Source organism: Aulonocara sp. 'chitande type north' Nkhata Bay, linkage group LG20 (assembly GCF_057382095.1).
Source record: "Aulonocara sp. 'chitande type north' Nkhata Bay isolate Kocher_YH1m ecotype deep benthic linkage group LG20, A_spYH_male_GT1.1, whole genome shotgun sequence".
NCBI classification, from domain to species: Eukaryota; Metazoa; Chordata; class Actinopteri; order Cichliformes; family Cichlidae; genus Aulonocara; species Aulonocara sp. 'chitande type north' Nkhata Bay.
Genome location: NC_141363.1, coordinates 21831297 through 21847868, shown reverse-complemented (window position 1 = coordinate 21847868; position 16572 = coordinate 21831297). Strand labels below are relative to the sequence as shown.

Genomic DNA, 16572 nt, shown 5'->3' with positions numbered 1-16572 from the left:
TGCATATTTGTGCTTATTTCGAGTTGATGTTCGGTTCATTGAGGGTCTTAAGCTTCACTGGCGTGACTCTCCAGGTGATACATGCTGAGGGAAACTAGAACATAGAAGGATAACTGCAATGCATGCTCACAGTACATATAACACATATAATCTAGGAATGTGTCCAGCCTGAGGCCTTAACTCATTTGGTGTCTTAATATATTTTATTCTACTTGGTAACAGACGATCAGAGTCAATAATTAGCCCCAGAGACCCTGAGGGCTTGAAGTTTATTACCTTGTATGGAAGGTGTTATAGAAAAGAGAAGTTCTATGTCTGTTTATAGGCATTAAAGATGTACCATTAACTGTGACTAATGTCTGGAACCTATTTTAATCTATCATTGACGCCATGGGGGGGCATGTACCCCACTGCTTTATAAGTGTCCACAACATGTATTTTGGTCAGAAGACATATGCTGATGTTTTCTCCAGGCTGTTAATAAACTCATCGTTTGATTGCACTTCTCTGGGGCTTCCGTGGTTTGTCTCACTGCTCTACATTGATTGATTTCGCGACAAGCTCCATATGTGGTTACCATTCGAGTCTCATAACCAATAATAATTCTCATTACTGATGAGCGTAATTATTGGTTATCAGTAACGAGCCCTTTCAGCAGATTAGATGACCACGGTGATCGTGTATACGTCTGTGAGAAAGTCTCTCCTCAGAGACCTGCTGCACTGATTAGTTTGTCTGCGTGTGCGTGTGTGTTTTATCTGCTGGATAACAGCCTGGTACTGAAACCAGAGTGAGGAAACTTAATAGGAAAAGTTAATTAATGATGGAAGAAGTCTAATTAGAGGGCAGGTCAGGTCCCGGGCAGGTGCTCCACGTGTCGGGGGTTTGAGTTTCAGCCGTCACATGTCGTTTCCTGTCTTCGTTCCTGAACATCAATGCTAAGGTTTGTTAAACCGAACGTTAAATGGCAAATTAAAAATAATCAGTTCACCCTGTTCTCTCCAGTTACATCAGAACATGCTGAAAAAAATAGCTGATTGTTCATAAACCTTAAAGCACACGAGTCCTGCAGCCTGATTTTACAAATTTAAATCACTCAAACTGCTCGAAGCATTCTGTTTGTAAACGCTGTTCACCATATCTAATCATCTGCATGAAAATACATTTTTTCCGATGTTATAAATTATATCTTGTAATATGTTCACCTGATGCACACAGTTATAATAAAAAAAATGATAGTTTGGAAGAAATTAAGTCAAAATTATAGAGGCTGGAGAAGCAGGTATTTAAATGCAAGTCTTATCTCTTATTCCACAAGGCTTAATCCTGGAATTCAGGTGTTTTAATTCCCATTGCTACAGATGTGTAAAATCAAACACTTAGCCATGAAGTCTGCTTTCTTTTGTAAAAGAATGGGTCACTCTTAAGATCCTGCTGAAGTTAGGAGTGGTACCGTAACAGGATGCCACTGTTGCAAAACAGTTTGTGAAGTTTCTTCAGTCCCAGATGTTCCACGATCAGCTGTCAGTGGTGTTATTTCAAAAGTGGCCGACCACAGAAAGCTACCAAGGGGAGCCATCAACCAAAATGATGAAGAGTCTCCAGCGCTCTGCTGACTCAGTAGCTGCAGAGCTCCAAGCCTCCTCTGGCTTTAACATCAGCACAAAAGCTTTGCACCGGGAGCTTCATGCCAAGGGTCTCTGTGGTCGAGCAGCTCCTGCAGGTGTAATGTGTAGGTGGCTCAGGGTTTTTGTCCACATGCTGTACTTCTTGTAAATTTCTGTATTTGAGAAACTGTTTCCAATCTTCCAAAATAACTAATGCAATTAAATCGAGTATGAAAAACTGTGTCAGTGCCCTTATGTCTAAAACATCTGTGTGCTGCAATGAAGAGGGAACAGCTGGCAGGTCATCAATGGCATATTTTTATTTACAGTAACATCCTGTAAGAAAGCAAAGAATAAACAAGTTTTCTTACAAAATGAGTTTAAAACCTGCAGTTTAGAGTTTTTATTATTATTTGTGATTTTTTTTTTTAAATAAATAATGTCATACATCTCAGTAAAGTCTCAGAGCTTCTCTCCCACCACGTGGTGAGCTGTTGATAGAGGTGTAAGACGTTACAGGGAATTAACAGACTCTTGTTTTCCTCCAGAATGACATTTCCCCCTCCCTCTGTCAGGTGAGCGGCTACAGCCTGCAGATGTTTTTAATGTAGATTTTAGTCTAATTAATTAGCGGCAGAAGATTAGAAGGGAATTAAAAGCAGTTTCCTTTTTCAAATTAATCTCTGTGTCAGATGGATTAAGAGCATGGGGGCATCGCTGGAGGTGCAAATGTAGCTTGTTTAAATGTTTTTCGCCGCATTTCTCCTCCAGATGTTTGAGCTGCTGAACGAAATCCTGATGTGTCGCTTTGTGTCCTGCAGGAGAAGCAGTCAGAGATGGAGAAACTGAAGCAGCAGCTGGTGGAGGTGGAGAAGCAGAGGGAGGAGCACGGGGACACCATCGGGAAACTCAAACAGGTAATAGCTTTGTATCAGAGCTGATATATCTCGTTCCTCCAGTGTCCAAAGACTGCAAACTTTAATTCAGACCCACTCACACGGTTCTGTCTACGAGACCAAATGTGGTTTAATACGCCGCTGTAAATAGTCCCTTATAGTCCTTTTCCTACTGTTTATAATGATAGAACAGAGAGCAGCTTTTAGGAGCTTTATAAAAATGGAACTACATTTGTGATTTTTCGTTTTTTTTGTAAATAAAGGTTGATGTTTACAGTATGAACCAGCGGGCTGAGACCATACACTGTATGTACAAGATGGACATAAACAGACACAAATACCTGCTGTTTCATATGCAAGTAAAATGCTATGAGAAACAAACATAACAGAAATTAATACTCGTAAATTTAAATTGATTAATTTGTTTTTTAATTTGTCAGAAGCAGGTAGCACGGTGGGATGGTGATTAGCACTGGTCCCTTTGGGTTCTCCAGCTTCCTCTCGCAGTCCAAAGACATGCAGTTAGTGGGGTTAGATGAAGTGGTGGTTCTAAACGGCCCATTCAATTAGATTTGAATCGGGGAAATTTTGCCTCAGACAGTCAGAAATATTATAATTCTGATCATGCATCAGTACATTTCCATATTTTTATATTTATAAAAAGAAAGCTGAGACTTGTGAGACTTCATCAAAGGTGTGAGCATCACAGCAGAGGCCTTTGTGTCAAAGTAGCTGAGGATGAAACAGAAAAACATGAAGGAGATTTTCCTGGCCTGAGATTTTATACAAATATTCTGCAGTCGATCAAAAACGGAGGAAAACCATTAATCAACATATGAACGTGACCTGATGCTGCTGAAGTGAAGCAGAGCAAAGTTACAGAGGTTTGATTACAGACACAGCTGAGAGTTTTGCAATTTTGCATAAATGTAAAAAGTTTACATTTGTTCAGCAGCCTGTTGAACGGCAGAAATTAGGTTTTCTTTTTGGAAGTAAGTAAAAGAAAAAAAAACAAACCAGGGGCCGACAGGCTGTAAACAACTTGTGCGTAACAAGCAAGTGAATAATGCAGAAAACAGACTTTTAGACGGGAAACTTCTTGAAGTACTGAGAGACAGAGAGCTGTGCATGAAGTGTGATTTTATCCTGGTGGAAGCAAAACAGCAAAAGTCAGAGTGAATTCATGACGATGTTTATGTGAAGCGCAGTTTGGATCTTCTTTTGCTGCCGGTTCAGTCAATATTGTTTGGAGAGAGATAAAACCTGCAGCTTTTGAATCTAGAGCAAAAAGGGCGTGAACACAAAGCTCGACCCACCGAAACATCAGAATCAGCGCGCTGTCGGCTTTCAGCCCCGACGTGTCGGTGAGAAAGGCGACATCTCGCTGATTCTGATCGGTCAGCGGGTCGAGCTTTGTGTTTACGTCTTTGTGCAGAATCTGTGTTCCTGCTCTCAGTTACTGTTTTAGCTGTTTGATGGTTGTTTAAATTTTGTGAGGTTTAACCTGAGGGCAAAATAAATGTATATTTAAAAATCGATTCAAGATTTTAATGAATCGATATCACGTTATCCAAGCTAGAATCGATTTTAATCGATAAATCGATAATCAACACCCACCCCTACACAGAAGCTGTCAATCATGAGTCTCTGCCCCGCCCCTCCCCCTTCTTACATACACTTCTTAATAAATGACAAAGAATTTTACAATAAGAAATTAATAATACACAAATACATTTACTTATTTATTTCTAGCCTTTCGAATGCTCTTTAAATCATTGTAACTCCGGTAACCTTTGTGCTACAGACAAAATTCCAAGGTGAGCTTTTCAGGGATCACAAAGCATTCACAACGCACTGCTGTCTGAACACGGGCAGGAAAATCCGTTCTGCCGAGACTTGAGTAGGTACGCTTAACGTTAGCGCTGCTGCTCATCTTTTTTGAGCTAGAGAGAAAATTCAGAATTCTAAAACAAGTCTATCACTGTATGATACTTGGATGATAAAGGGTGAAACACTTCTACAAGAACAAAGCAAAGAACATGATAAAAAGAAACAATAATGAGGAGACACAACGGGCAGACGGTTCCACAGTTTAGGAGTCCTAATGGAAAAAGCCGATCACCTTTACTAGGATTTCTCCCAGCAGAGCTGAAGTGGTCTGCAGCACTGCAGCAAAGCTTTGAGCAGGTCCTCTGAAAGGTCTTTACATGGTTGATGCAGCGGCCCACGCTAGAGATAAAAGGAGACGGTCCCTTTGAGGCCGAGGTTTTTAACCTTTACAAATGTGTCACTTTGAACCCAGGAACTGTGGACCTGTTTAAAAAGCACCAAAATCTGTTTACTCTTCTCTTTGTTTATTCACCCAGCTTATGTGTTTTAGTGTCTGCCTTTAGCGTCACCCTCCCTTTATGCTGTGTGGAGGTGCGAGCGTCTGTTTAGCTTGGTGTTTGCACGATGCTCTGCAGATCACAGCACAGAATTTGTGGGCCAAAATGTTAAGGAACCAAAATAATTTGCTGAGCAGATTTAAAATCAGCTACAGGCTTGCTTTCACTTTGACATGGTTCTGGCTGGTGTCTGTGTTTTTGCTGGTTTGGGGTTTTTTTCGTGTTTAATAATTTCATCAATCGTGACTGCAGATGAAAATGTCCATTTTAAGCTAGATCTGGCACGTTTACAGTATGGACCCAGGTGTTCATGTTTGGTATTGTGCATTTTTTTTAATAGTATAAAATGCCCTGAAAAAGTCAGAAAATATAATGTCTGACAAACAGAAGCAGTAAATTCTCAGTTCAGGAAATGTTTCTGGCGTTTTTACTTTGGAAATGAACTAGAACGATCAGAGTAACTGACAGTGATGTCTCTGACCTGCTTTCTTTGTTTAGGAGATAAAGGACACTGTGGACGGTCAGAGGATTCTTGAGAAGAAGGGAAGCGCAGCGGTAAGTTTACTGTTTATCTGACTGATGCTGCCAGAGACAAAGAGACGGATGGACTGTGTGAGTGACAGACGCAGACTGATGAACCGATACTGCAAGACGAGAATCTGAATAGCAATGAGAAAGGAAAAATATTTAGCAGAGTAATTTGAGAGCAGTGGTGCATGGAAAATAATAATTAGAAAATAAACCTGTGTGTGTGTGTGTGTGTGTGTGTGTGTAGCTGAAGGATTTGAAGCGGCAGCTGCAGCTGGAGAGGAAGCGAGCAGACAAACTGCAGGAGAGGCTCCAGGAGATTCTGACCAACAGCAAAACCAGGACAGGTACTGTACGCACCCCGAACTGTGATGCTGTCCTCACGTCTGCATGCCCCTACGTTTAGTTAAATGCTGGTATTGTCTGTTCATTCTTCAGTCCCACTGACGCAACATCAGCTTCAGAGTCTGAAAACCTTTAATCTGTTTCCTCTCATTCGGTGAAATGGTCAATTTTCCCATCAGGATTTACAAAACCAGAAAGAAGCCCCACCTATTTGCTCTGGTAGTTGCTGTTAGCAGGGCAACCAATTAGAGGCTTAAACAGTGTGACGGGGAGGCTGTGGCTCAGGAAGTAGAACAGGTCATCTGTTAATCGTAAGGTTGGTGGTTCTCTCCATGGCTGCTCTGATCTGCGTGCCAAAGATACTGTAGTTGCTGAGTTGCTCCTGATGCATTTGTTGGAGTGTGGAAGTTAAATAGAAAGGCCTTGGATATAGAAAAATGATATGTGAATGTGTGTGTGAATGGGTGAATGAGACATGTTGTATAAAGCTTTGTGCCTAGTATAAATGTGCTGTACAAGAGCCAGTCCACTTGCAACCATGCAAGGGAGAGAGTGCAAGCTCCACACAGAAAGACCGAAGGTGGCTGTGGATTTGAGTCCAGGAGCATCTCGCTGACAGGGAGGTGACCGTGCTAACCACTGTGCTCCTGTGCTGCCTTGTAGTACACTTTAAAAGGAAACTATGGAGCTTGATATGTGCGTACATTTTTTTTTGTTCATAGCACTGCTGTCTATCGTTACCGATTCTCTTTCATGTGCACATTATGCTCAGAATCGCCCTTTTTCACAGAACAGATGTTAAGTAAGCAGCCCGTAGTTTTAAAAGGTGAGTCTTCTGTGGAGTAACACATGTACATTACATGGAGACTTCAACATTATTGTATGCCTCCAGGCTCAGGATGTTTTGAAAGGAAAAAACTGCCCCCTTGGTGTAAATAAGGTTTTTGATGACGATTTGATAAATTCTAATAATAGCTTTTTAAAAATGAGTCTACGTAGGTTTGTCCTGATTTATGCCTGTAATTGTTAAAAACGTTCCAGTAAAAAAACTAAAAGTCATCACAGAGATGCCTCAGGATACAATGTACAAGATTATGCTGACGTCTGCTGCTGACGAAACATTCACAAACACAGGGTATATGAGAAGCATGAAACATGTTGACACCATACCTGAAGTCATGTCACAGTTATTAGGTGTCGTTTCAGTAACAGTGGTCCAAGCTTTTGCTCGATGATACACTTGTCACAATCATGCCTCCAACCAATGAGCCAAGAGCCTTGTGCTCATGCAGCACAAGTTCATCCATGATCATCAGCATCTGTGCTGGAGGCTGGAGCCCTGGATGGCAATCAGTCGGTGTCTAAAGCAGGCGACCCACTTATCCTGGAAGAGCTGGGCATTTTAAAACCAGTTTCATGTCCTGTAAAACACCTGGTGTGATGTGCTCTGGATGGGAAACTCTGTTCCTCTCTCGAGTAATCTGTAGACATTAGCACTGCATGTTTCTGCAGGTTATCGATTGCTGCACACTTAGAGCTCCATAAAGCTGAACCTGACGGGACTCTGAAACTTAGAGGTAGAGGACGTAAATCCCCGAACAGGATGGTGCTCCCATTTAAATACTCCAGGAAGGAGAGACAGCAGTTTTGGGTGTGTGTGTGTGTGTGTGTGTGTGTGTGTGTGTGTGTGTGTGTGTGTGTGGCCAAGATGTGATTGTAACGTGACCAGTCCGATAATAAGCGGCATGCTAGCCCTGCGTCAGGAGGTTCTGGCTCAGTCCGGAACCTCCTGCTTAATATTTAATGGAGCGCTCTGGTTCCCAGAGCTGAGCTGGACACACTGGCGTCTGCTGGCAAAACACAAGCAAATACACACACAACCAAAACACTTCTTGCCCACACCTGCATCAAATGGAATTTTGAAAGTTTTAACTTTTTCCACTTAATATTATTTAAATGTTATTCTTTTATTGCATATTTTCTTATTCTCTGGTGCTTATTTAGCAGACTCTCTGTTGTCACACACAAACACACACACACTCTCAGTTGGAGCGGTGCAGGGTAGTTCTGAGCTTCATGTATAATCTATGAGCAGTGCTGAATGTTTAAAAGCCTCTTCTGCACAAACCTGAGAATCAGACATTTTAAAGTAGCTACTTATCCATCTCTCCCAGTACCTGCCTTATAGGGACGTCCCAGTGCCTTAAAGGGGCAGTTTGTCGTTTTAACAGGACAGCGTGCTGCTTTAAAAGTGACAGTCCACGGTCTTAATGGTAAAGTGGGATGTCTTATAGAGACAGTTCATTGCCTTGGACAATAAAGGGACAGCCTGAAGGGTCGGCCAGTTGCCTTAAAAGGACATCCTTAAAGGAGTGACTTTGTCCTTTAAAGGGACAGTTCTCTCACTGCTGTCTTACTTGGACAACTTGCTGCTTTAAAAACACAGTTTCACTGCCGTAAACAGACAGCTTACTACCTCAAAGCAACAATCACACTCTTACAGGAACAGCCCACATTTAAATGGGCAGCTTACTGCCTTAAAGGGCTGTTTGCATTCCTACAGAAACGGCTTGCTGCTTTAAAAGGATGTCCACATTTTTTTAAAAAGATTGTTTGACAGTCCAGCAGCTTAACAGAGCAGTTTGCTTTCTGAAAGCAATAACAGCCTTTATTGCCATAAATAGGTCTTATATGAACAGGAGGCTTTAAAATGATGTTCATATACTAAAAGGAATAGTCTTGGTCTTTAAATGGACTGTCCACATGCTTAACATGGTGGTCCAGTATCTTACAGGAACACTGTGGTGTTTTTAAAGACAGTTTTCTGCCATAAACGGCAACTTGCCACTTTCAAACAACAGTCTTAAAGGGGCAGTGTACGTTTTAATAGACAACTTACTGCCTTTAAGGGATGTTTGCAATTCTAAAGAGACGGCTTTCTGCTTTCAAAGAACGTATGCTCTCTTAAAAGGTATATTCACCAATCCACTGCTTAAAGGGATCATTTATTGCCATAAATAGACCTTATGTTACTGCTGTGCTTTGAACAGTGTCCTGCTTTAAGCACACTGAAGAAGAAAAGAATCAAGATGTTGCAATGCTCCAGTCCATGTCCAGACCTCAGCCGGATTATAATGCTCTGTCAGGACCTTAAGACAGTTGTGCGAACATGAACGCCCACAAACCTCAATGAACTGAAGCAAGGTTGAGTGGGCCAAAATTCTTCCCCAGTGATGTGAGAGACTGATGAAGTCATATAGATGCTGCTAAAAGTGTTTCTACGAGCTACTGAAACATGGAGTGTTCTTAATTTCTCACAGGACTGAACAGACTCAAAGTAAAAGGCTACGTATTAAAGGCAGTTGAAGTAAAAGTCTTTGTCAAACAGCTGGGGGATTTAGAGTTTGTCTGGGGTGGACTGCAGCTTTAAAGAGGTGAATATGTCCTGATGCTTAGAGTGAAATTGTTGTTCTTTCAGGTTTGGAGGAGCTAGTTCTGTCAGAGATCAACAGTCCCAGTCGAACTCAGCAGACCGGAGACTCGTCCTCCGTGTCCTCCTTCTCCTACAAAGACATGATGAAGGAGTCTCAGTCGACCAATCAGAATAAGGTGGGTGGAGCTCCTCGCCACCTTAAACACAGAGCTTGATGTCTGTGACACTTCAGGCTTTGGTGTGGACATTATCCCAGCCAGCACACTCAGCTCCAACTTACAGAGCAGGCAGTGTTTTTCAGTTTGCCTGATCATGGTGCTTTTGAATGGCTGCCATGCACTCATCTGTTCTCTCTGTTGACTGGTGTTTGGACCTCGTCTGGTTCAATATCTCACGTTATCATTTATTTATTTTTCATTGTACTGATGGTGGTTTATGGCTGAAATGTGATCAACATCATGAATCTCAAAATCCAAACACAAACATGAACATCTGAGAATATGTCCTGTCAGCCTGGAGTCAGCAGCTGCTTAAGCCAGAATGGCGTTCTGGCTGAACGCCTGAAAATGCTGAAAACGTTCCATCAGTACTTCATACATGACCAGCAACAGCAGCTGGATCGTCTTCAGGATGTGGAGATTCCGGCCAGCTCTGGATTCAGCCGTGAGCGAGATCACAGATCGACTGATTGAGGAAACAGTGAAAGGAAAATTTTCTGATGGGCCTTTTAATGCTCCAGCTGCAGTTTGCTGATGTTACTTTGTGACAGATTTACGCATCATTAAAGGCTTTACTGGATACGACTTCTCTGCTGTTCAGCTACTGGAGCACACATTGAGTGCTTACACAAAACCTCAGGCAAGTTGACGAAATCTCAATTTCAGATGAAGGTTTAATTGAAGTGCTACTTTGTGTCTGCAGCTACAAACTAATGCTGTTGGAAGGACACATTGTTTTCATAGCAACAGCTATAAAAGGTTAACATCTGAGGGTTTTTTTTTAACCTTCTACAATAATAAACTGACTAAAATGTGTGATTAAAATATGTTCACATTCAAGGCCATCTTCTTGTTCACCTCTGGACCATTTCCTGCAAAGACCCAGGTTCAACTCAAAGTTCAGTTAATGTGATGTAAAATTTCAGCCATGCTGGAAGCTGTGTGAATATGCCCAAGAGTAGGATTTTAAACAGGTTTTTATGGAGCTGCTCTCAGAACCTTCTGATAACTTTTGCCTTTTTGTTTGAATACTTCAGGCTTTAGGAAAGTGAAGCAGAAAATTAATTTGGCAGAATAATGGAGAATAGCTCTGACCGGCTGTGCGCTTTCATCACATTAAAATGTAAACAGTGGTATTTATTAAAGCTGTGTTAAAACTAAATGTAAGAAAAAGTCACAGTTTGAAACCTCGACAGATAAAAACTGTCATGTTAAAAGTGGATTAATTAGTGTTTTTAGTGTATTCAGTGAAAGCTAAACAAGCTTCTGCTCCTGACCTCTTAGCTCTGTGTCAGGTCAAATCACGACCTCTGACCTCCAGGTTGTATTGAAAGACAGATTTAACTGTAACATCCCGTCATCCTCTCTTTTGTTCTTTTATTACGTTTTACAACTGATTTATCTTTAAAGTTCCTGGTGCCATATTTATCTCTGTCAGTGGTGTGTGTGTGTGTGTGTGTGTGTGTGTGTGTGTGTGTGTGTGTGTGTGTGTGTGTGTGTGTGTGTGTGTTTCTATTGATAGAAACACTGTAAATAGAGCTGACAGACTCTCTGTATGTCGATGAGTGTTTCTGTCAAAACATGACACTGCAGAGTCCTCCATCACTTCAGTTTACTGTGGTGATGCGGTTGTTATTAGCAACAGCATCACATGAGAGAAAAGAGGGTTTGATGATGTCCTGCTGCTGCAACGTTTCCCATCAGACACCTCTGTGATGATTAAAGCCTCAGCGTGCTTCAAAGGTCCCGTTTTGGTCCACACTTTAAATTTTAATGAGAAACTACAAACTGAATGCTTTTGTGTGCATTCAGACATATAGATCTCAGTGGGCTGATGATGATGACTTTTTTCGCTTGTTTCCATCCGACTTTAAAGTTCGGCTCAGCAGAGTTTAACACGCGAGACTACAAAGTCTGCTTATTATCTTGAACCCAAACTGTGATAGCAGCTGCTGTACCGAAGTGTAAAAGCAGAACAGACTGTGGCAGCAGTTTGATCCTCTCGCACACAACTGAGGTAATGTTCATGTTAGCAAGCCTGTGAAAGGCAGCAAAAGCTTCTGGCACAACTTCACCTGCTTCCAAGATGCATAGAGAGGATGAAACGATTCACAATGCAGGAACTCCAGGAACACTTAAGAGAAGAGGAACAACTTTATTGATTGACCAACGTGTAAATCTGCTAATAAGCTCTCTTATCAAATAGCTCACATGCCTCCATAATGGAAGAGGAGAAGTTCTGTCTTAGAAACCTTTTCTCAGGTGGAAATACGACACTCTCACAGTTGCATTTGAGAGTCTCCTCATGTGGCACCATAAGTTGTTTTTTTTTTTAAGACGTCTGTAGTTTGGCTTCACTGTCCTGCCATTAGCACCTGACTGTACCAGCAGGAAGCTGCACATCAGACACTGTAACCTCTGAGATACAGCGAATGATCAGCTTTTGAGTTTGATTAAACACAGAAAAAGCAGTTACAGCGACGAGTCTATTACCAAACATTATTGTGTCTGTTTTCCTGATGATTCTGGCCAGTGTGTTTAACCCAACTTAAAAGAGTGGTTATAAAAGTGTTGTTATTTCAGTCCTGGCGTTCCACACATGTGCAGTACATCAGACACAGCTTCAGTACTTTTTCTTTACAAATAAACTGTTAACGATAAGGCAGCCTCAACCTCATCCGATTCTTTAGGACTCTTCCCTGTGACGTGTCCAATAATGTGACGAATTCCCTCTTGGTTGCATAATGAGCTTCTGGGTTTGAATGAGCTCTGAAGTGCTATAAAGCAAGGCAGCAGAGCTTTCACATTAACTGAAGCCTCTGTGTGTGTCTGTCAGTCCGGAGGAGGCAGCCCTCAGTCTCAGCGCCCCGCCGAATTATCCGATGATGAGGTCGGAGAGCTGTTCCAGCGGCTCGCTGAGGTTCAGCAGGAGAAATGGATGCTGGAGGAGAAGGTGAGGAGTCTTTGGCTAAACCAGAAAGCAAACTATATGTCCTGTTCCTGAAGTCCTAAGCACATGACACAGGAGTGGAAAACTAACAGAGAAAGCAGAACATTCTCCACGTCCTGATTTAACGCCTCACTTGTGCCTTTTAGAGGCTTTAATGCTTCTCTTTGTTATTCGAGTCAACAGTAAAACGTCTGTCCTGTTTTTAGATGCAGGTTTGTATTTTTAGATGCATTATTAATGTCTGTTTAATATTTAGGTAGTTTGTATAGTAGCACTGTGAGGCCAGTGGATAATTCAGCAGAACTTTATTAATCACTTAAATATTAATAAGTTGTTTCAGGTTTAATGATGCTAAAGAAAGGACTTAGTTTGTTGTTACATAAACACATTGTGTTTTTTGTCTGTTTCAGGTGAAACATCTGGAGGTGAGCTGTTCATCGATGGCTGAAGACATCTGCAGAAAGAGCGCCATCATAGAGACGTACGTGATGGACAGCCGCAGAGGTGAGAAATCGTTTCATCTCCTCACAGAAACATCTGGAACTTAACTGTAGTTAGTTATGGAGCATCTGTGATTCAGTTTTTGTTTCAACCACAGACCAGGAACATTTCTTTTAGCAAAAAAGGCAAAGACATGTCAAAGTTGGCGTCATGAACGTGTGTGCAGGCAGGAGTGGTCAGAAAGTGGAGATGTGGTGTCGAGTCCCAATTCATGGGAAACAGCCATGAATGTCATGTCAGGACTGCTGTGGACATCCACTCTGTGACTCAGCATTATTAATAATAGTTAGCTCCTGACCTAGCTAGCTACAGTTCAGCTTTTTTCTTCTGTGGAGCCGTGCTCGATGCTCACAGGTGTGAGGTGTGGTGATTTTGGGTCTGTATATTGTCACTGAGAGCTGAGCGTTAACATGGTCATCTCATCTTTAACTGTGAGTCACGAAAAGCTACTTTAGTTGAGCCTAAGACTAAAAACATGGAGCTGGAAATGGATATGATATCTATCGATACTCTGTTTGCTGCTACAGTTTTGTAAACACCGGAGCTGGAAATGCTGTCCTCACAAACTTTATGACATCACCATTGCTAAACGACTCCGGGCTCTTTTTCTGCTTTATGATCTGTAAAGTAAGCACCAGGTAGGAGTGTGATGTAGTTCAAAGAAAAAAAGAAAAAGATTTTCTTTAAAATGCTGATTATCTTCATTTTTAGTGTTTTGGAACATTTAACAGACCGAGGTACAAAACGGTTATTTAATATGTCTTTGAAATAATCCTCGTCTCAGTGGTAAAACTGAGAGAAGAGTCGCTGGTGCAAAGTGCTAATCCAAACTCTGAGGTACTTAAAGTGCGTCAGTCAGCAGAAAGTTAGCCAGCTCAGCACGTCGTTTATCTGACAGTGACACTTAATTAGAACCACTTTAATCTGCCGCTTCACTTACCTGCGCTCAGGTTTACATGGACTCTTTGTGTTTGGAGAAAACAGGAACAAGCGGTGGAAAAAACAGGCGTGCTTAACACTTTCATGTGCCGCTCGTGCCGAGCCGTTTCCACTGCAACACGACGGAGAGAAGTTCGTGCTGGACGGATGTCAGGACGGAGAAACTCGTTGGTCTGAGTGATTTTCACTTTCCCACGTCTCTGTAAATACATTTGTACGTCTCTGATGTTTCACCGCTGCTATATTTATCCGCTCGTCCGTCTTCAAAAGGTGACGCTGCCGTGTGTGAAGTGTTTTTAATAACTTGTTCAGCTATCAGCAGACTTATTTTTCAATTAAGTATCGTCCTCCTCGTCTGGCTGAAGTTATGTTCAAGGTCATCATTCCTGGCCTCACATACACTTTGTTTGGTCACACCTGGACCATTTGCCAGATTTTGACTCACCTGAGGAGCACCAGTGTTCACCGCACAGGTGTAAGAGGTGCAGAGGTCCACTTCAAGCGACTGATTTCAGCTTGTGTTGTAATAAATGTGGCTCTTTAGAATGAATTAGAAAGTTGGTCGCTGCTGCAGAAGGATATGATAGATATTGTGTGCCTTATTTTTGTGGCTTTGATTTCTGTGGTAAAAAAATCAAATTAAAGCCGTAAAATAGAACAATCTGAACAATCGTGCAGTCTGAGTGTGAACTGCAGATGGACTGAAACGTGGCAGGTTTGGATTTTAAACAGAAGTAAACAAAAAGCAGCTTCTCATGTTAATCCTCTCGCTCCCCTCAGTGTAAAACTCTTTGAACGACTCTGTGGGAAATGTGCTGTATAAATAGTTACCTTTCCTCCATCCCTCCCCCCCTCGTCCCGCTGCCTCACGCTGTCCTTTCTCTCCTGCTGTTTTCAATTTCATGTTTGACTGCTTCAGCCCTCCTCTGTCTCTCCATTCCACTCCCATTAACGCAGTAATGATGGTAAATCTAATGGGCAGTAAAACTGAGAGCGGAGCTGCTTCTCTAAAGGCTGGACTGTCTGTGTGTGTGTGAATATTTCAAACTGCACTCGTTAGAAAAGCACTCGCACACACAGTTATATGCTTTACATTCAGTGTTCATTTACATTTGTTTAAAACTTGTCTTGAAAAGCTGACTGAGCGCGCTGCAGTCCGTTTAACCAGCTGCAGAGTTTCCAGCATGATACGAGGAGCAGTTGAGTGGGCGGTGCCTTGCTTGAGGGCTTCTCGGCAGCTCCTGGCGAGATGATGACTCACTGATATTGTGATCGCCAGAATCTGGGTGAAACAGCTTTGGAGGGATGACAGAGTCACCCCAGTAAACCGTATAAACGATTTATTGTGATGATAGGAAACACATCGAATAGATGAGCTGCCGATGATTGATGACGGGGTTAGCTGACTCGGCTACCAAAAACGAAATGTTCAAAGCCACCTGTAACTACCCAGAGTGTCCTGCACCACAGACCTCGTAGATAATGTCCATGATCTGTGTTGCAAACTAGCAGCGTGGGAAGATTTTTGATGTAGAACATAAATGGCTGTGTGTCTGCTGTGCTCGAGTAAATACAGACGTAACTATTCAAGCGGTGTGTAACCAAGCAGGTGAGCCTGCTGGTACTATTAGCACTGCTAATGTTAGCCACGCTGTGTTTTCTTACCGTTAGAGTCAGTTTTTAATGTCTGTTTCCATGATTGGTGGCGAGCTTCACCTCTGTGTTTTTGTGTGCAACGTTTGGTTAGAAATAAAGGAAAACACCAAAACAAACAAACCTCCTGTTTCCACTCCTCACCCTCCTCTTCATCTCCTTGTTCTTATCTCCTTATTTCCCTGTTGTGACTGCTTCTGGTGTTTTCTTCGGGCCGTTTGACCAGCATGTTTCTTTTAAAACGAATCTCTGTTGAATCTCGCGTCTTTGCTTTTCTGCTCAGATGTGTCGGGGAGCACAGTCGGAGGTCACGGAGGCTCTCAGGGAGACCGGGGAGGTCTGGGTTCGGTCCTAAGAGAGCTGGTGAAACCAGGAGACGAGAATCTGAGGGAGATGAACAAGAAGCTGCAGCACATGTTGGAGGAGCAGCTCACCAAGAACATGCACCTGCAGAAGGTAACGGTCCACACCAACATGCTACATGGACAGTTTCCACGGGGTGAGGGTTTAGTTCTATAAAATATCCTTTAAATTACCGATTCAAACACACACAGGGTGGATGATTTTCATCTTCACCGACTTGACTGTTTAGACCAATAACAGCAGAAAGAACAGCCTGGAAGTTTCACAGGTGGCTAAACAATGTTTTTTCAGATTGGCTGAGACTGATTGAAGTGTTTCCACAGGTCTTATTATTAATTTTTAATCTGCTAATCCATCAGTTTGCTGCATTCATCTTTGTCCAGGAAATCTTCATTGATCTCATTACTGAGAATGATTAATTAATACAGCTGAAAGAAATCTGATAGAAACATCAATAAACACTTAATAAAAGACTGAAGATGAAACACGTAAACAATGTATGTACAGTTTCATTAAGGTAATGTACACACACGGAGACCATCAGCCTTGTGGGTTTCTTTATGTGGTCACTCCACCCTTTTCCAGCTAAGAACCATCAGCTCAGACTTGGAGTTGATGGTTCTCATCCAAACCACTTTGCCCCAGTGCGAGGTCATCGCCAAAACAGCGAATGTCCATGGTCTACCACTCGCTTTTATCTCACACAAACAATTACACACACGCAGTAACAGCAAGTGTAGCAATCTGTGCTG

General features: G+C 42.2%; 1 protein-coding gene across 4 annotated transcripts in view; it reads left to right on the top strand.

Annotated features, from left to right (window-relative positions):
* The window catches only part of gripap1 (GRIP1 associated protein 1), a 46159-nt gene that overhangs the window by 25230 nt on the left and 4357 nt on the right, over positions 1-16572 (top strand). For all 4 annotated transcript variants that reach the window (XR_015126574.1, XM_086276560.1, XM_086276559.1 and 1 more), the window contains 7 exons: positions 2429-2524; positions 5389-5445; positions 5666-5765; positions 9242-9372; positions 12251-12367; positions 12775-12868; positions 15741-15913. Coding sequence is in view for 3 of the 4 variants with exons in the window: in XM_086276560.1 (XP_086132686.1) it covers positions 2429-2524; positions 5389-5445; positions 5666-5765; positions 9242-9372; positions 12251-12367; positions 12775-12868; positions 15741-15913 (768 nt within the window). In the remaining variant the exon portion in view is untranslated. The remainder of the gene's footprint in view (positions 1-2428; positions 2525-5388; positions 5446-5665; positions 5766-9241; positions 9373-12250; positions 12368-12774; positions 12869-15740; positions 15914-16572) is intronic.